The sequence below is a fragment of the Hippichthys cyanospilos genome, chromosome 9 (assembly GCF_059441005.1).
Source record: "Hippichthys cyanospilos isolate Australia breed blue-spotted pipefish chromosome 9, RoL_Hcya_1.0, whole genome shotgun sequence".
NCBI lineage: Eukaryota > Metazoa > Chordata > Actinopteri > Syngnathiformes > Syngnathidae > Hippichthys > Hippichthys cyanospilos.
This window is the reverse complement of record NC_142377.1, coordinates 23,375,505-23,393,962: the sequence shown is the minus strand read 5'-3', so window position 1 is coordinate 23,393,962 and position 18,458 is coordinate 23,375,505. Positions and strand designations below refer to the sequence as shown.

At 52.0% G+C, this 18,458-nt stretch overlaps 1 protein-coding gene across 3 annotated transcripts in view; it reads right to left on the bottom strand.

The window, feature by feature from the left end:
• Positions 1 to 18,018, bottom strand: part of chd6 (chromodomain helicase DNA binding protein 6) — a 28,313-nt gene extending 10,295 nt beyond the window's left edge. For 2 of the 3 annotated variants that reach the window (XM_088422700.1, XM_088422702.1), the window contains exons 1-32: positions 17,822 to 18,018; positions 15,294 to 15,343; positions 12,136 to 12,537; positions 11,728 to 11,926; positions 10,696 to 10,774; positions 10,474 to 10,624; positions 9,811 to 9,960; positions 9,080 to 9,145; positions 8,934 to 8,998; positions 8,738 to 8,855; positions 8,272 to 8,358; positions 8,043 to 8,180; positions 7,716 to 7,837; positions 7,369 to 7,612; positions 6,881 to 7,057; positions 6,638 to 6,781; positions 6,447 to 6,545; positions 6,219 to 6,375; positions 5,480 to 5,690; positions 4,677 to 4,872; positions 4,434 to 4,598; positions 3,957 to 4,136; positions 3,431 to 3,541; positions 3,044 to 3,246; positions 2,828 to 2,908; positions 2,271 to 2,395; positions 2,032 to 2,191; positions 1,609 to 1,698; positions 1,391 to 1,494; positions 1,187 to 1,316; positions 540 to 618; positions 402 to 462 (exon numbers count right to left, since the gene is read on the bottom strand). In XM_088422700.1, the coding sequence (XP_088278826.1) occupies positions 402 to 462; positions 540 to 618; positions 1,187 to 1,316; positions 1,391 to 1,494; positions 1,609 to 1,698; positions 2,032 to 2,191; positions 2,271 to 2,395; positions 2,828 to 2,908; positions 3,044 to 3,246; positions 3,431 to 3,541; positions 3,957 to 4,136; positions 4,434 to 4,598; positions 4,677 to 4,872; positions 5,480 to 5,690; positions 6,219 to 6,375; positions 6,447 to 6,545; positions 6,638 to 6,781; positions 6,881 to 7,057; positions 7,369 to 7,612; positions 7,716 to 7,837; positions 8,043 to 8,180; positions 8,272 to 8,358; positions 8,738 to 8,855; positions 8,934 to 8,998; positions 9,080 to 9,145; positions 9,811 to 9,960; positions 10,474 to 10,624; positions 10,696 to 10,774; positions 11,728 to 11,926; positions 12,136 to 12,537; positions 15,294 to 15,326 (4,327 nt within the window). In that variant the 5' untranslated portion in view covers positions 15,327 to 15,343; positions 17,822 to 18,018. The remainder of the gene's footprint in view (positions 1 to 401; positions 463 to 539; positions 619 to 1,186; positions 1,317 to 1,390; positions 1,495 to 1,608; positions 1,699 to 2,031; positions 2,192 to 2,270; positions 2,396 to 2,827; positions 2,909 to 3,043; positions 3,247 to 3,430; positions 3,542 to 3,956; positions 4,137 to 4,433; positions 4,599 to 4,676; positions 4,873 to 5,479; positions 5,691 to 6,218; positions 6,376 to 6,446; positions 6,546 to 6,637; positions 6,782 to 6,880; positions 7,058 to 7,368; positions 7,613 to 7,715; positions 7,838 to 8,042; positions 8,181 to 8,271; positions 8,359 to 8,737; positions 8,856 to 8,933; positions 8,999 to 9,079; positions 9,146 to 9,810; positions 9,961 to 10,473; positions 10,625 to 10,695; positions 10,775 to 11,727; positions 11,927 to 12,135; positions 12,538 to 15,293; positions 15,344 to 17,821) is intronic. The other variant, XM_088422701.1, reaches the window with a different exon arrangement.
• Positions 18,019 to 18,458: the final 440 nt, after the last annotated feature.

The window sequence follows — 18,458 nt, the reverse complement described above, 5'->3', positions numbered from 1 at the left end:
CGAGCAAGACACCGAACCCCCAATCGCTCCCGATGCTGCGTCATCAGTAGCTAAATGACTCGTTAGCTAGCGTAAAGCGCTTTGAGTACCCAGCGCTGGAAGTCAAAGTGCATTTACAAAGAGCTCTGCAGGTGCTTGTTGTACAGATAACCTACAAAAGTCTTTTTTTTCATCTTCCTGTCTATGCTGGTATAGAAAGATAGATTTTTCATGTTTACTTTCGTACAGACTTGATCATTTGGAGAGTTTTTTTTCTTCTTTTGCTGGTGCTAGTCACACATTCGGTAGTGTTTTTTTTGCATGTCCCTTATTACACACGGTGAAAAGAGGCAACCGCATGTTCCAGATGTCTGATGCTTCGTTTGGTCTTAAAGTTTACACGAATGAGAGCGGGGACTTACCTGGCACGGCGCCGCCGTCCAACTTGTCGGCGGCGTCGGTGCCCAAGCAGTTCTCGTCTCCCTTAAGAAGGAGCGCAAACGAGCAAAAGTCACAGAGCGGACCAGGACGTGGGAAAGGAGGACATGCGCGCCACGTACCTTGCTGCCGTCGTCCGGGTCGTCCCCTCCTTCGCTTTTAGCGTTTGTGTTCTCGCTGACGTCGTCCGCTTTGGCAACGCTGATTTGAAAAGAAAACACACAATCGTTCTTTCTTATCGTTTCTTATTGCTTTTTTTGTTTCCTGCATTTAAGTTGTCATTTCCTCCAACAAAATCGCGATTGCTGTCGTTCGTTGATAGCTTTATACTTTATCTTTGCTCTTGACGTCTTTTTGAGTTGTCCGTTACATCGCATTTTGCCTTTGCCTCTTTCGCACACTAAGTGAGATCGTTTAGTTCCCGCTACTAGCTTTTGTTATTGTTTTGTTGACTTTTTGTAGTCCTCTCACGCATTGTCCCGAAACTATGAATCAGAAGGCTTTTTTCACTAATAAATTGGAAAGGCCGTCTGGTTTTAGCCTTTGTGCTCCGTTTGTCGCCGTTTGTTGATTTTTGGTGTCTTTTAGTGTGCCTCTCTTCTCGCTTATGTGACGTCTCCACTCCGCGCGTATCAAGAGTCCTCATTTAAGGCCGTTTTTGTCTTTGGTGTTGCTTTTTTTTGTTATTGTTGTTGTTTAAAGAGTTATTGTCCAAGTCTCTTTTTTTGCCATCCCTTCTTTCTTTGCGTCATTGTGTTCGTGGCAGTACCCGTCGGGGACATCGGCCGCTGCCTCTCCACCCCCCTGCTCTGCCGAGAGCGCGGTGACGTCGGGCATGCCGACCCTCTCCAGGAAGCACAAGTCGGCGTCGGCGCGCATGGCATTGTAGCGCTCGTAGCCTGTTGGGGCACACGCATTTCAAACAGGCTTTCTTCTTTTGTTTGCGCATCAAACGCGATGTCCGAGAGCTCACCGTGCTTGTGGACGCCGATGAGCAGAGACTTGTCCGCCTCGGCGTCCCACCACGAGGCCGGAATCTCGATGTAGTCGATGTCGGGCAGCGGTACGTCCAGTTTGCTAGAGACGAAGGAGGGATGGCAATTCCAAAATTTTCATAACGGAGGGGGGCTAGTGGCAGCACCGCATCCATTATTTACAGTTTGATTTTCTGATTGGGATGATGCCTCCTACCTGGCAGGCGTGCCCTCCAGAGCCTGATTGGCTGCTTCACCCAGAACCTCCACCTTCAAGTAGTACAACATTCTTACCCTCAGCAGAACCCTGCATATAAACACACAAATACGACTCAAGGCGAGATCACCGAGGAGCGAGTGAGCGACGACGGCAGCAAAGGAGAGGATCGCAAAGCATCGACAACATACACCGAGCACGAACACAGTTATCCGGACGATTTACACAAACTCATTTGTTTGGAAAGAGCCGACACGACAATGTGGCCCACACAATAGCGTCTTTTGGACTATTTGGTGGGTCCGATCGTGATTAAAGTCTACCATTAGCATGCTTTTCCTGCCAAAGCAAAGTCAATTCGGAGGCAGAATTTTTCCCAATGGTTTTTTTGTGAATAACGTTTAAAAGCAGGCTTGCGCTGACTTGTTGCAGTGTTGCTTGAGGTGTTTCTTGTAGCTGTCGTCCTGCAGAACCACTTCGGGGTTGCAGTGGGCCAGCCAGTCGGCGTTTTTCAACTCGGGAGCGCTCAGCGGACTCTTGAGTTTGTTGCCCTTACGTCCGCGAGGAACAGGGGCCGAAAGACCTGAGGGGCACACGTCAGGGGGGGGTCAAAAGGGATGTTTGTTGGCAACGGACGGAGCTGCAAAAGTTGAGGTACCGACCGGAGTGGTTGAGCAGCTCCTGGTCCTGGTCCTGACCCTCCTTGCTGGGGGAGATGAGGTCCCAGATGAAGCTCTTGATCTTGTCGTCACCTTTGTAGTGCTTCAGACAGTAAACTAGCAGAGCCCTGTGGATAATAAAGGCAACAATCTTACAAATGCCCCATAAAATCCCTCACGCCTCACCACCGGTCACTTTACCAGCCAAACATGAATGAATTGCCGTTCATAGGCCAACCAAGACGCCTGCACGCATTCGCTCATCACTCAAGCAGAATTCATTCATGGGCCAACCAAGACGCCTGCACGCATTCACTCATCACTCCAACATAATTCATTCATGATCCAACCAAGCGTTTATAATTCAATAATAATGCAAAAATCCGCCCAGCCGTCCATTCGCCCATCATTCTTTCATCAAAAAGCCCAGTCAAAGCCATGGAGGCTTTGCACGCCTGTTATTCCACCAAGCACCTGAAATCGTTCCCTAAATCACGCATTCGCAATCCGTCCAACACGTAAGACTTCCTAATCCGTCCATTAATTCCTTCTCGGCTGACCTGCAGATGGCCTCCATGTCCCTCTCGCTCAGGTGCCACTTGAAGCGACCGTGGTTGAGGATGTCTTTCCAGCGGCCCCACCTGCGCGCAGTGCCCCCCCCGCCCCCAGAAAAAAAAGTCTGCAATGTTCAATACATCCTACCAAATGTAATCCACATGCGTTTGTCTCTTTGAAACCTAAGCGACAACGGCCGTTAACACAAGCCAAAACGGTACCCGAAGATGAGCAGGTTTTTCTCCACGCGGAAGCACTCGGCACGCAGGTAGCGGCGGCTGCGCTCTCCCGGGCGTCGGCTGCGGCACGGCTTCTCCTCCGAGTCGCTGTCCAGCTCGGAGAATTCCATCAGCTCGTCGTCCTCGAAGGAGTTGTAGTGGCGCGTCTGCTTTCGAACGCGGGGCGTGTCGATCACCAGCGACTCCTGCGCGCGTGACGGCCCGATGGGGGCGCTTAGCAAGTGCGCGACTCATCACTCAAACATAATTCATTCATGATCCAACCAAGCGTTTAGAATTCAATAATAATGCAAAAATCCGCCCAGCCGTCCATTCGCCCATCATTCTTTCATCAAAAAGCCCAGTCAAAGCCCTTTGTCCCTTTCGTACCTTCTCCGATTTGGAGTCGATCTCCACTTCGGCAATTTTGGCCCACTTCTGCCAGAAGTTGGGGTCGTCCAGAGAGATGTCGGTGCGGTTGCCCGATGAGATGAAGCTGGCCTGGTGGGGGAAAAAAAAGGGGGTCTGTAACTGACAGTACTAGCCCCAGCAACGCCTCCCGAAAACTGCATAAGGATGACATAAGGGTAACTCGAAGGCATTGATGAGTGCGCCGGACCGCCCGATGACAGAGTGCCGGAATTAGACTGACCAGGGAATCAAACCTCAAGAAAGCATTAGGTCGGATCCGGCGGCGAGCCTTTTCAAGCGACCGATAACTGTGGCCTGTAACGGACCGCGTTAGTCAACCAAGCAGGAACCCTCCGTAACAGCATAAAGACTGACCAATAACCACATCCTAGAGCAACCAATAACTGGGATGGGAGCCATCAATACCTAAGCGTACTGGGCCGAGCACTGACTCTTTGCGAGTGCATCGGAGCGAGCAAAGACTTGAAGATGGCGTTGCGCGTACCTTAGCAAAGGTGGAGCCTTTGCCCTCAGACTGTATGGTGATAGTCTGCGTGCGTCTCTGCAAGATCTGGTCGATGTCCTCCTCGCAGAACTTGGAGCCTTCATCCTCTTCGTCCATCAGGGCGCCGTAGGCGCCTTTCTTCAGCAAGTCCTCCAGCTCCAGCTTTGACAGCTGCTGCACCTGAAAAGGCATCGGAGGCAAAGCCACACCCACTTCAGACGGGTTACGACTCCCGAAGGGAAGCAGGTGAAATACACACAATTGGAGACATCCAAAACGAACCGTACGCACGGAATATTGTCCTAACCCTAACCCATCAACGATGTGAAGACCACATCGAGAAGATTAGCACGGACCTCGGGGAGAGATGCTTTTCGGAAAAACTAACCCGTTCAAACACAAGACGCCGGCGGAACACAAAAGGACAAAATACCCAAAGGCACGTATTCTGCCTTCCACGTTTTGTAAGCGTCTCACCCCGTTGAGGCCGCCCTTGCGGTTGATGTCCTGGAGGACGGCCTTGTCCAGGCCCAGCTTGAGGCTGGCCTTGTCAAACATCTCCCTCTCGTACGAGTTCCTGGTGATGAGGCGGTAGACCTTGACGGCCTTGCTCTGGCCGATGCGGTGGCAGCGCGCCTGAGCCTGGAGGGAAGGGGGCGGGACGCCCTTTTCAAAATACGAGCTCCGGATTTCCTGGGGGCGCGTCGGCCGCGCGCTTACCTGCAGGTCGTTCTGCGGGTTCCAGTCCGAGTCAAAGATGATGCAGGTGTCGGCGGCCGTCAGGTTGATGCCCAGGCCGCCGGCCCGCGTGCACAGCAGGAAAACGAAGCGGTCCGAATCCGGCTTGCAGAAGCGGTCGATGGCCGCCTGCCGCAGGTTGCCGCGAACGCGCCCGTCGATGCGCTCGTATGTGTAGCTGAGCACACACGCAAACTCTTGATAGAAAGTGGACCGGTGCGACCAAATGTGGTATACGTGTCGGTTGTTAAATGTTGAAGTTTACTGAGTGTTTAGGACCGACCGATAACTTCACGACCTGTTAGTTAATGTGTATTAGCATGACCGATGACTGATTGGTGCAATGGGCTGATCAATGATCAGAAGGTCTTACTGACTAAATGTGTTTCTTGCCGATGTGACGCAACTAACAAGTAACAGGTAACAAAAAGGGACTCGCAAACTCAAGTCATCGGGTGGTCAAACACCTGACCCAGGACCGACCACTGAAAGGAGCCCGTTTGCAGCGGTATTAAACCTAACCCAAAATCGTCAGTCGGTGGATTCAAGCAAACAATGACTCAGACCCGTAAGTCACTGTATTCCAGAAAGCGATGGGCCAAAGCAGCGAGGAAGCGCGTTTCGAGCGAGCGAGCGAGGGAGGGTTCAAAGCCGTCGGAGAGTGACTAAGAGCGACCGACGACTGGAACCGGTTGGCAAATGCCTCGAAGCGGCAAAGAGCGAGCAAAAGACGACTCCGTCCCGTTGGTAAGCGTGTGAGCAAGGACGTGGCAGCGTGCACCCACCGCCTCTGGATGAGGTAGTCCTCGAGGATGTCGAGGCAGCGGACCATCTGCGAGAAGACCAGGACCTTGTGTCCGCCGCTCAGCAGTTTGGGCAGCAGCTTGTCGATGAGCACCAGCTTGCCGGCCGCCTGGATCATGGCCTGCAGCTGCAGGTCGGCCGCGTCCGCCCCGTGACTCTTCCGGAAGCTCTCCAGGATCTTCTCCTCTGCTCCTGCCGCCACAAACAGGCCACACCGACCCGACGCTAAGCGTAGCGAGGCGGCCGACTACTCGAAGCCGGCGGAAAGGGAATCTCGATTCTCGACGGGTCAACAACTTCTTGCCGACAGTAGAGTAAATGCGTTAAATCGACGAAACGTTTCGGCCTTCGAATATATCAGGCCCACGGATTTCTGGAACCTGACGCTACGAGCGTTAAGCTGAGCGGTACATGGAAGCCGTTGGAAAGGCATTGGACCGCCCGAGTGGGTGACATTTCATATCGATGTCTCACATCCACCGGGGCTAATAACTTGAACAGTGACGCCACCTTCTGTCGGCAGTCGATGGATTTCGGCAAAATATGTTAGCGTTAAGATAAGCTTGCTCGGAATTGAAGCAAGCACACTTTGCCTCCCGCTTGGAGTCTGCTAAAGCAAGTCTACTCTTCGCATTCTTGACACCGCTGCAAAACGAGGAGGGGAGGCGGGCGCCTCACAGCACGTAACGTCAAGACTTCGGGAGGAGCGTGAGGCCTCACCGGTGATCAGGTAGGGGTGGTTGCAGCACTTCCGCAGCTCCATCATGGTGTTGATGAGGTTCGGCATGTTGTGCTGGTTGGCTCCTTTGGACAGGAAGGAAAAGTTCTTCTCCAGGATGGCCCGGTAGTACTTCTTCTGTATGTTGGTCAGCTCCACCTGCAGCCAGGTTGAGATCTCTTCGAACGGGAGGGGAGGGGAGGGGAGAAGCCGAGAGAAGAAAGCAGTACCTCTATGATGGTCTCCTCTTTGGGGGCCAGGTTCTTCTCCACGTCGTCCTTCAGCCTCCTCAGCATCATGGGCTTCAAGATGGCCTGAAGCTTCTTCACCTGGGAACGGAAAAACCGACAAAAAAAGATTCCGGGGACCACACGGATGACTGGCCGGCCGCGCCGGCAGCGAAAGAGTCAAAAGACCTTACCTGCTCCTCGGTTTTCAGGTCCCCAAACTCATCGAGGAAGGCGCTCTCCGAGGGGAACTGCAGCGGCTCCAGGAAGTTGAGCAGACTGAACAACTCCTCCACAGAGTTCTGCAGAGGCGTCCCCGTCAGAAGAACCTTGTGCTCCTGTATCCGGCGGCCAGAACGCGACACGAGCGGTACCAGTTCCACGGGAGGAAGTCGCACACAAATCGTACGTCGGTTTCGACTCGTCTTTGGACTGACCAAGTTCATGAGTTTGAGTCCCTCTAGCAGCTTGCAGTTCCTGTTCTTGAGGCGGTGCGCCTCGTCGATGACCACGCAGCGCCACTGCAGCTTCTTCAGCTCGGGGCAGTCGGCCATCACCATCTCGAAGGTGGTGATCAGCCCGTGGAACTTCAGAACGTTCGCCGCCGCGTTGCCCTGACGTAAGTCAAACGAGAACATTCGCTCCATGCTAATGCGTTCGGCGCAGTGCTTTTAGCCCTGACGCAATAAGGGCAAGTTTCCGTCTTGATTCCAGCTTGTTCGTATGAAAAACAGAAAAAGAGAGAGAATCCCGCGGGACGCCGATCTTTACTGGTTGTGAGTACCGATACTTTTGGAAATTTTCTGGTATCCATACACGCATTCAAGGCATTCGTTTCAACGAGGCAAAGACTTGTTTGTATTTCGCCACCTAACCCTTTTAGCGCAAACGAGGACGGGCTAACGAGCCGTAGTCGGAACGAGACCTGCACGTGGCGATGGAACATCTCATACTGCAGGATCATCTGGCGGCTGATCTGCGAGCCGTGGTACACGATGACGTTCATGCGCGTCCAGGTGCGGAACTCGCGCTCCCAGTTGGTGATGGTGGAGAGGGGCGCGATGATCAGGAAGGGCCCCCGGATGCCCATGCTGAACATCTCGTAGAGGAAGGTGATGGACTGGATGGTCTTGCCCAGGCCCATCTCATCCGCCAGGATGCAGTTCTTCCTGCCGCGGGTCGGCGGGAGGGAGGAACACCTCAACAAACTTCTTGTGGATCTCTGAGTGCATCTCTGAGTGCAACTGTCTGCGTGCGTGCGCGCGCGCTAACCTGTTGTACCAGTTGAAGAGCAACCAGTTCATGCCTTCCAGCTGGTACTCTCTCAGCCGGTTGCCATTGCGATATTCTCGCGAGCGCTCTAACTTCTGCCACTTGTCGGGAGGAGGACGCTCCTAAGCGCAGAGAAATCACACGCCTGTATTTCTGCACTAAAACGTTACACGGTGCCATTGTGGTGGTCTGTTTGCGAATTTGCTATTGTTATTGACCTCAAAAGCCAGTATGCCCTGGCTGGTCGGGGCTCAGGTCAAAGACAAGGCTTCCAAAATCAAAGCATGGCTCGGGCACCGTCCTACATTGTCGAAAGCGTTTCCTCACCACGTGGCGCAGGTCTGCTGGCAGCTTTTGAATCTCCTCAAACTCTTTGATCTTCTCCGGGTCTAGGTCCTCCTGAAGCTCCCAAGTGGCCTCCTCGTAGGACAGGCTGCACCACTTCACCAGGTAGTGCGTCACCTCCTGAACGCGCAATCGAATGTGGCGTACGAATGACGAGAGCGCGTTGACTGCCCGCCTGCCCGCCTGCGCGCGCGTCTCAGAGGCGCCGTACCTCCCCGGTCTCCGTGTCCGTCGTAACGGCCACCTCCAGCACCCTGTCCACCTCCACGTAGTCGGGATTAAATAAATCCTCGTCAGGCTGAAAGAGGAGGTAAAAAAACGACAATTAGAAAACAAATGAGCGGATGAGTATTTCCGCTAGACGTTTCAACCAAGTTTCAAGTTGCTAAACCAAACTGGCTTCTGAAGTTCTGAAAATGAAGAGCCAGGGACGTGACCAAGATTCGCTTATGCACCCTCAAAAATGGCCAAAAAGCAAGAAAAAGACGTCAGCTTCAAAGGAGAATTGGTAAAGTTCTAGATTGTTTAGCTGTTAGCTGAAAACAGTCAAATGTCTTTTGCGGTACGGTGTCATTTTTGAGACGATTTCGTGGCTCCACTCATGACAAACAAAGGGTCTTGACCGGCGGTTTTCAAAAGGAAATCACGAGGTTGCGGCGAGCGCCACTGGCATTTACCTCACTGAAGAGGTGCTTCATCTGCGCCCGTTTGGTCCTGAAGCGCTTGATCTTCTGGTGGATTCTGGGATCTTTCTCCAGCTCGCCCAGAGTGGCCCATTTGCAGTGCAGATAGGAACTGGCACGCAAAGCAAGCGGACAAACCAAATTAAAAAGAAAAAAGAATGACAGTGACGGCGCCTTGAAGTCGCCTTACAAGTTTCGGTACTTGACGTAAAACTCTTCGGTCTCTTCTCCTCGCTCCTCCGACGATGACGACGTCTGCGGAGGAGGAGGAGGAGGCCCCAAGTCGGTGACGGTCATCGGAAGAAGCGAAATCACGTCAAATTCAATGGCCTTTACCTCCTTCTTGACCGGCCGCACCGATAGGATTTTCTCGATGATGTTGGCCTCGTCCTCGGGGGGCTCCTGTGAAGAAGGCGTGCAACTGCCTCAACTTTTCCGCATCAATTCAAAAAAAACGCTCTGACTTTGGCTTGGATGGGAGTCTCCCACCACTTCAAATAAAATACAAATGAAACAGCAAAGACATATCGTCAAAAGGAAGAGTATCGCCTATTTGTTTTTTTATAGACGGTTACCCAAAGAAAACTTGAAAAAAAGGTACCGATTGCCAAATGTATAGTTTTCTTTTTAACCCAAAACATGAAATCAATGATGAGAACATTCATTTTTCCGATTTTGACTGTGCCCCCCTTCATCCTTAAGTTCATCCTGAAGTTCCTTAAGTCATCCTTAAGTCTGTATTTGGTACACGCAGCATCCACCTGAAGCGGCGGGCCCGAAAGGGGGCTCCTCCCACCTACGGTCCCTTCTGGAGGTTTCTGATTTTCCCCTAATTTGGACTTTTTCCTTCCCCTTCTTTGACAGCGGATGCTGTTGCGCGCCTTACACTGAAAAGATGTCTCCGTACCACTTCTTTTTTCCAAAGAGGTCTCCACATGACCTCTTTTCATCTGTCAAGCCCTTTGAGACTTGGGTGATTTAGGGCTATACAAATAAAATTTGATTGACTGATTGCTAAGTTTTTTGTTGTTGTTTTTATTCAAATGCAGCGCCAAGATTTTTCGTACCTCGGCTTGCCAGGCCAGCGCCGTGGCATTGAGCGCGGCGATGCGTCCCGCTCCCAGGACGGCGATGGTCTCCCCGTCGTCATCCACCACCTTCAGGTCCAAGTCCTCGTTGTACTTCCTGCGCTTGACTTGGCGGCCCGAGCGTCGCTTCTGAACGCAGCGCACGCGAAAAAAACCTCCATGTCAGACAAGGCTCGTAAGCAATCGCGTACATATGCCGGAGTGCACGGGGACTTATGGATTACTCCGCTCCGCGGCGGCCCAAAGAGAATTTGAGCGCTACTAACTAAGGAGCTGGAAGAGACAGACTCAGCCTAAACAAAATTGATTGACAAGTAGTTTGGTTGATGATGAAACATTTGGAGAGCTTGTTTTAGCGACTATGCTTGGTCCAAAGCCCGGCGGCATTCCGGCCTCTCGCCGGCGAATACCAACCCACTTTAATAGCCCTTCATCAAGGCTGAACATATTTGCACGCAGAGACAAGAGCTTTGCAAACATCAAGGTTCGTGTTGGAGAAGCGAGCCTTAACATTTTCCCAGATTTTCTGAGGGATGCCAGTGGCTTTTGTTCGGAACCTCAATTTGAAGCGATGCGGCGTTCACGATCACGGAGTCCGCGAGCACCGCCGTTTTGGAAACGTTTTCCCGTAGGACGCCTCACCGCGTTGTCCAGGGGGTCCTGACTGTCCTCTCCGCCCGTGTTGAGCGACGGCGAGGCGGCGTCGTCGCTGTCGGCCACCTCGGGAAGCGACGGCGTCTGCTTTCTCCTCTTTGCCTTCTTCTTCCTCTCCACCGGGGCGGCGCCCGCATCTCTGGGGAGGGACGAAGAACGGGCGCGTGGGCATTTGGCTCTGCGCCGCCTCCTTCGCTCCGACGGCCTTACCTGGGCTTGCGGCCCCTCTGCTTTAGGCCCGCTTGATTGTAGTTCTTCGGGGGCGGGCCCGAGGCGGGATTGGCTGCGGCTGTAGGTCAGGAAAGGAGTAGAACTTGATATCGAACGACACCTACCCTGCATTATGCTTGATGTTGTGAAAGGGGATTTTTTTTTTTTTTTAATCTCTTTGTACAATGTACTGCGGCGTAGTAAGTCATTTAAAGTAAAGTCATTTTTTCCTCTGCGTTTTTCCACTGCTTCTGCAAAGGAGTTTATGCAACATTTTTTATATTATTAAGATGAATTTCTTTTGAATTTATCTCGGACTGTTTTAAAGTCCTTTCTGACTTGAACGCCTTGAATTTCTAACGTTGAATTTCCCTCATTTCTAGGGAAAGACGTACTTACGCTTCACGTTTTGGCTTATTTTGAAGAGGTCTGTCTTATGAGTTCCTAAGGATTGCATTTCTTATGGCGTACTACGTGAATAAAACCATCAAAGCGTCCTCATTCGTGGGGCGGCATTTTTAATTGATCGAATTGTATTTTTAAGGGGGAACTAGGGACGGGCTTGTTATCGGGCAAATTTCAAGGAATGGGGACCGGCAACGCCAGCGGGCACTAGTATCGGACAGTCTCTTGGACGAGTGTTACGACCATAGACTTGAAATGATCAAAAAATATAAAAGAATAGAAAAAAATCATTTCTTGACATTTCGAGTAAAATGCTACCGTATGTTGGAATAGTAAGGATTTTTGTTAAAATGATCTGCCATTGCTTTTGGGAACGTTTGTGTATGAAAAGTACTAGTGGTATTGGTTTCTTAATATTGATGGTATCGATTGACGTGAAAAAAGCGGTAATGAGCATCCGTAACGGTAAGCGATCGGTTTTTATCTGCAAACATACATAGTCACTGTGCACAGGCCAAAGGACAAATTTCCTTTAGTGCAATTGTGACGGTGCAAGGGATTTTTCTTGCGCTGTATTTTGCACAGACACACACACACACACACACACACACACACACACACACACACCTTGATGAGGAGGAATAGGGGGCAGGATTTTGATCTTGGGTTTCCTCCCTCGTTTTCCAGGCACCTTAACAGGCACTTCTGAGGGAACCGGCGCGGCGGCGGGGGCACAGAAGCTTTTCCGCCTGATGCCATGCTTGAGCTCGGCCCGAGGGTCCGGTGCGGCATCCCGCCTGCCCTTGGTGCGGCGATCTTTCCGCTGCTTGGGGACCAAGACTCATAATTAGCGTTCAGGAAAATAGGGCAAATGTTTCTTTTGTCTGAATGAAGACAAACCAAATCAAACCAAACCAAACCCAATGGCTGACGCCGCATGTCTGTGTACAAAACGAAGTGATGACGAGTGAACGGATAAGCAAGCCCGCTGTAAAGCGTGAACGTGAGAAGCAACGGAGGCAAATGCAATCCAACCTGATTTGGAAGCGCGGCGACCAAGGGCACCTCCCTATCCTGCCTGCGCTTCTTGACCGAGGCCCTGTCGTCACCCTCGGCCCGCTCCCGTTTGTCCTTCTTCTTGTGTTTCTTCCTCACTCTGCCGCCGCCGCCGCCGCCTTCGTCCTCCTCGCTTAGGGGGAGCGGGGCCGGCGGGGCCGGCGGGGCCGGCGGGGCCGCCGTCACCAGCAGGGCAGGGGCCTTGCAGTGGTTGGACAGGCCGCCGACGGGGGCCAAGAGCCGGAGCTGGTCCTTGGAGCCCACCAGGAGGTGGCCCCGGGGGACGGAGGGCAGCAAAGTCTGCGTGCCGCTCTTCTGCTCCGGCGACGCAGCAGATGTGGTCGAAGGCGGCGGCGTGTGCTTGGGGGGGCCGCCCAACATCTGAAAAACCACAGCAGCGATTCAACCGCTTTAAAGTAAAGCTACCAGTTGTATGTCTGTCTTTTTTTTTTTCTTTTCTTGGTAAAACATGTCTCGTCTATAAACGATTGGGTGCAGCTGATTACAGGAAGTGCATTTGTTTGTTGTGTTTGCGATCCCGAGGCACAGACTAATTCATTGCGATTTGCTGCTTATTGGCATAAATATGAGAAATATAAACACAGCGCCCACCGGACAAACAAAAAGAGCCAACGGAAAACACATCACGTAAGCGCCGGGCTTGCACATCCAAAAGACTTTACTGTGGTTGTTTCCATGGCAACACCTCAGGAGTACACCTTTAGCAAATTTGCCGGTTGTTTTGTTTTGCGGTTGAGCTCTCTTTGGGTGTCAGGGAGGTTTCTGTGCCGTTTGGTAGATAATAAACATGCACCGAGACGACATTTCAATCAATGTCACACGCGCGCAGACACTACAAGGAGGGGCATCTGGGCCGTCGCCATGGAAACTGTCTCCTTCCAGCAACTTAGTGTGGAAAGGCAGACGTAAACACGCGGTTGCCATGACGGCACCCTTTTGTTGCTTGCCGTGCATCCTGCGCCTTGGACGGACGCGTTTGTGACGCCATCGTCGACAACAACGTTGGCATCCGGATTGGAAATTCTTCCGGCTTTGGTAAACGGATTTACAACGATACTAAAATTTCAAAGCACTTCTTTTTTTACAGTTGACGCCAAATGTCTTTACTGCTATAGGTCCTAAATGAAACGCCGTGATTCTTGTGAGGATTCTTGTCGAGTATAAGTTTCGCCAATGGTCCATCCATCACTCAAGCTTGAATGTTAATAGACGGAATCGCTGCCATCAACAGAAATTCTGATGAAAAAGCTTCGCCAACAAACCTTTTAACAACATTTTGGCATTTAGTGTAAAAAAAAAAAAAGAAAAATACTTTTGAAATCTGAACCGAGACCAATCGAACGCTGCCATGCGGGCCAGCGCTGATCGACCGATGCGGGATTTGAGATGGACCAGCTCCTCTGCGGTGCTTTGGTTAGGATGGACCCACTAGGCCAGACCGTGAGAAGGATCGTTCCCGACGGCCTGGCCAGCTGTCAAGGCATCTTTGCACTAGACGCTTGCTGCCTAATATTGCACCATGTGCTATTTTTAATGCACGGCATCTCGTGAAACCTGCTGAGCCAGGAAGAGGTCTCCTCCCGCCTGCGGGCCCTTCTGAAGGTTTCTTATTTTTCCCAGCTGGGGTTTTTGAGTTTTACCTTTCCCTTCTTTGTTCAGGGGATGCTGTTGTGTATTTATGATGTTCTGTATGACTTCTTTTTCACCTGTGAAGCCCTTTGTGATTCAGGGCCATACAAATAAACTTGCCTTTATCATGTGAGATCAGACTCAACAATAATGCTTGTTTTGTCACAATAATGATCATTAAATGTGTGACGCCATGTTACGTTTCGCCGCTCGTGCTGACCGGCGTACCACGATTGCGATTCTTATTGTCATCCTCCAGGAACGCTGACGGCTTATCTTTGTGTTGAATCAAAAAAAAAAAAAAAACATTTTTGGAAAAACAATGATCAACGTTGTTTTGCTATCGTATCCGTTGCCTATTGTATCCGTTTTGCAGTCCTATATTTGTACAATTTCATTTTTTGATTATATAGGTTTATATGCGCGTGCGTATGTATACACACACACACACACACACACACACACACTTGCGTGCGTTCTTAAGACATTGAAAGAAGCTATACACGTAAATCCGAGGTTATTGTTAAAATGGGCTTACATGAGCTGCTACACCAACGCAGGCGCAATAAGCAGAAAGGCGCGCACGTGCGCACAGATAGCCGCACAAGGAGCGGTATCGCGGCTCACTGCGCCTACGCGGATGACGTCACATTGCCAGCAGCGCACAGACACAACGCGATTGACGCGCAGGCGCACGCAGCACGACGCTGCAGCGCGGTGGCGTCTGCGAGCGCGGCACAGCTGCCGCTTGCAGTCGCACAGCCCACCAATCAATAACACACACTAAAGTAGAGCGCCTGGCTCCGCACTTTCAGCGGCGCTACTGCGGCAGCCGGGATGTGCTTAGCATACGTGCTAAGCTATCCCAATACTATTCGTATTCCCTTCCTCTGCCTCGGGGTCGGCTTTTGAAACGTCCGAGTACTCGGAGGCGTCATCGTTCATCCGCAGCCACGGAAATCATCGAAAGGATCAACAACTTTTTTTGCGCATCGCCGAATTGCTCTGAGCTTATCGCTTGACTTCAAAGCACCCAGATCCTTTGATTCCAGTCTCGCAACGAGGGCTGAGCCAAGAATTGTTTTGGTCATTGATGAAGGGGACTTTTTTCAAAAATATATACTAATAAATCGTTTCCCTCGACTCGACAAACGGGAGCTTATTGCAATCTGACGATGCGGAAAAGGCATAAGCGTGGATGATGATTGGGTATCGAAGAAAAAGTCTGAAAATGGGCAAAAGCGTCGATCGGCGCTATCCGAGGCGAGAGCGCGCGCGAGTAGACATCGTCGCTGAATTCGACACCAAAGACGAGAGAAATCTCAGCGTACAGAGGTCGAGACAGCGAGGGCTCGGACAATCGGTCAAACGTGTTCTCTCTCGCGCACGCGCACGCTTCTTCGGCGGAGGCGGGAAGGGATTCAAAGTATTTCGATTCACCGGAAGGAGGGAGGAGTCGATGTTCTCCTCGCATGCAGAAAACCAACCTGCTGCTGCTTGTCCTTCTTGTGGATTTTCATCTTCGTCGTCACTGCATCTGCCAGGCACAAAAACACACAAACGCAATTACGCTCCACTCGCTGACGGGACGCGTGCGGGGCAACGGCTTCTCGCCGCTAATGCCCATTCAGATTCTTCCGCCGTGAATTAGGCCGATTCCGATCGCGCCGACCGACTTGTCGAAACGCACCAGCGCCCCGCGCGGCGTCATCGTTAGTTTGCCACGCGCTTGTGCTGCGCTCAAGGGTCAGGGAGCGAAGATCAAAAGGTTTTTCTTGAACGCTCCGGTTGCGCCTATGGCGATGGCGCGCGGGAAATCGGAGTATATCGACTCTCTGCCCATTACGTCGTCATCTCCGGTAGCCTTAGCGGTGGAGAGTGGAAGCGTCCCTGCGACGCCCCAAGATTCAGAAACAACCGCAATGCATTTACAACTGAAATGCAGAGGTAAAAATGAAAGAATTGACATGCCGACAGTTATGGTTTTCACCTCCCAAAAATTAAAACTAGGGGAGGAAACGCTGGCGTCGACACACCCGCACTAACTAGCTCATTGGTGGATATATTCAAACTGAAACTTGTCAGCCCATGGAAGAAGGGCAAATAAAACTGAGCAGTCACCGCACGGTGTGAAAGACTCAAGTTTTTAAATACATCAAATAGGTGGTTTTACTCTCGAAAGCATTTTCTTTTCTGTGATTCACAAAGGTCACATATTTTGGTTTCAAAAGGCCGTACGTAATTTGCTGTTGCTGAAAAGTCTTGGAGCGTTGGTTTATCGAAAAAAAATCCCAGACTTGCAAAATTTCACATGTGTGTTTTTTGTTTGTTTTTTTTTTAACCCTGGTGAGGATAAGCGGCTAAAAAAACGGATGGGTGGAAGTTTTGGACAACAGACATCTTAGTTTTGAAATTCCAACAAGAAATTCGGGAACCAGTGTCAGCTATATGTTTCAACAGTAGAATTTTTTTTTTTTTCCCAAAACTTCCACTAAAGGCACTTTTGGTGCCTTTATTTGAATTTCGAGCAAAAACAAAGGATGCAGAAAGTTGCTGGTTCTGCGGCATCTTTTGGCACGGATGAAAATGTAAATAAATAGCTGCCTGAGATTTAAATGGGAAATTATCCGTAACAATACCTTCTGACATGTTTTAATAAAGCGCAAATATACGGGACATCTTTGGATGTTGAACAGCGCGAGGCAGTCGGGCTAACCACTCATCCAAAGAGTTGCGCCTCAAAGAATCCAAGCAGCAAAAGCTAGGGACGCTTATACAGCAGCCGCCACATAGCCTTCCATTGAGCGCGATACACATGGATACGGATGGACGGGACGGGACGGGACGGGACGGGACGGGACGGGACGGGACGGTCCGGGCGGAGGAACCTTCCAAGGGTGCGCGGCCCTCGGAACAACTTGAAAAGTTGTCCATTTTTGGTCCATCGGCCGAAGTGGCCGCGCGCGGCGGACCCTGCCATTTGGGAGACCTTTTCTGACCTGGCTACTTCTAGTGGCTATCCACTAAACGCTCAGTGCCGGTAGGGCATTTGGGAGGTCAAGGGGTCAATCGTTGGCCGGGGGGTATCAAAAACGCAAAAAATGGATAAGGGCTGGAAGTTTAGGGCGGCTTAAAGGACCAAAAGATTCTTGGCCGCGGCTCTTCGCAGCCCCATCGGGGCATGGCTCGGACGGATATCCCCCTCAAAGGTGCCAGTGAGTGGGAAGTCGACCTTTCGCAGTACCTTTCCCCAGTTGTAAAATGTGATTTTAGAGGCTTGGGCTAAGGGGCGCCTTGCCAGCTATCCGCGATTGTTTTCCTTCCTATCGTGGGCTTTTTCCGTGGATTTGTCTCACATGAAAAGTCTTCGGGAAGCGATTTGTGAACATTTGGGGGCTGCGCTCGACCGCCGGCATCTTGGTCCCCCCCCACCCGGCCAGGTCAACGCTTTTAGTCGATCTCCACAGCCAGCAAACGCGAACGTATTCGCCTGATAAGAAGCTCGTTCGCTCGCTCGCTCGCTCGCTCGCTAGGAGGCTAGCGAGCTAGCTAGCTAGTTTCCACATCGCTCGGGGGGGCTCGGAGGGGATGTTAGCCGACGCGGCGGCTAACGCTCGGCTCGCCCGCCTCGGCGTGCGACTACGCCGCCGGTGGGGCGCCGGTCCCCGGTGGAAGGAGCTGGGCGAGGAGGCGCCGGGCATTTAGGCGGAAAATGAGAGCGAGGCGGGCGCGGAAAGACGAGACCCTCGCCCGCTTGTGTTTAGCTTCTGCCGCGTTAGCCGCCTAGCTCGGCGGCTTTGCTAGCCCCGTCGAGTCCCCGCAGCGCGGCGCTGAATGCAGCCTGCGCCGCCGCCGCGCCGCCGCCGCCTCCTCCCCCATACACGTGTGGAACTCCGAGGGAGAAAAAAAAAAACAAAGTGTCCGCCCGGGGCGGCGACGTCGACGAACGAAGCCCGGCCGGCTCACCGGCCGGTCGGTCGGCCGGCCGGCCGGCCAGCACGGCGACGGCGCTCACCTGCTCCGACGGCCGAAGCCACGCTCCCTCACTCGGCTCAGTCCGGCGACGCGTCCGCGTCCCTCGGCCCCGCGAACGCCAAAAACCGCCGCCGCCGCCGCTGCTTATTTCCAAGGACACAAAATCGCCATGACAGTTAGGAAAAATGCATAAAAAATGAGCGGGCGGGCGGGGAGGGAGGGAGTGATGGGGAGGAGGAGGAGGAGGAGGAGGAGGGCAGCACGAAAAGTGGGGGAGGAGGAAGAGGAGTGCATCACTGGTGGGATCCACATCCACCCAAAAAAAAAGAAAAGTTGACTCCGGTCGGCAGGATGTCTGAGGCGGCGGAGGGACCAAAATGCCCCTGCCCCGCCCCGCGCCCCAGCTCCCAAAAAGCGCGCCCGGTTGGCCAGCTGCCGCAGGTAGGCGCGCACCTTGGCGTTAGTTTTTAGTTTACCTTTGACCCCAAGGTCATCTCCATCACTCACAAATGTATTGTGAGAATCCCATCGCGTACTCGTGTAGCGGCACAAGAAACAAGTTATATGAAAAAGTTGAAGTACCACCAAAGCCTCGTTTTTGCGGGCGGAAATCCGAAAAATGAAGACGTGGCCAACACACGCATGAAAGCGCATACACATACACACATGTCACCTTG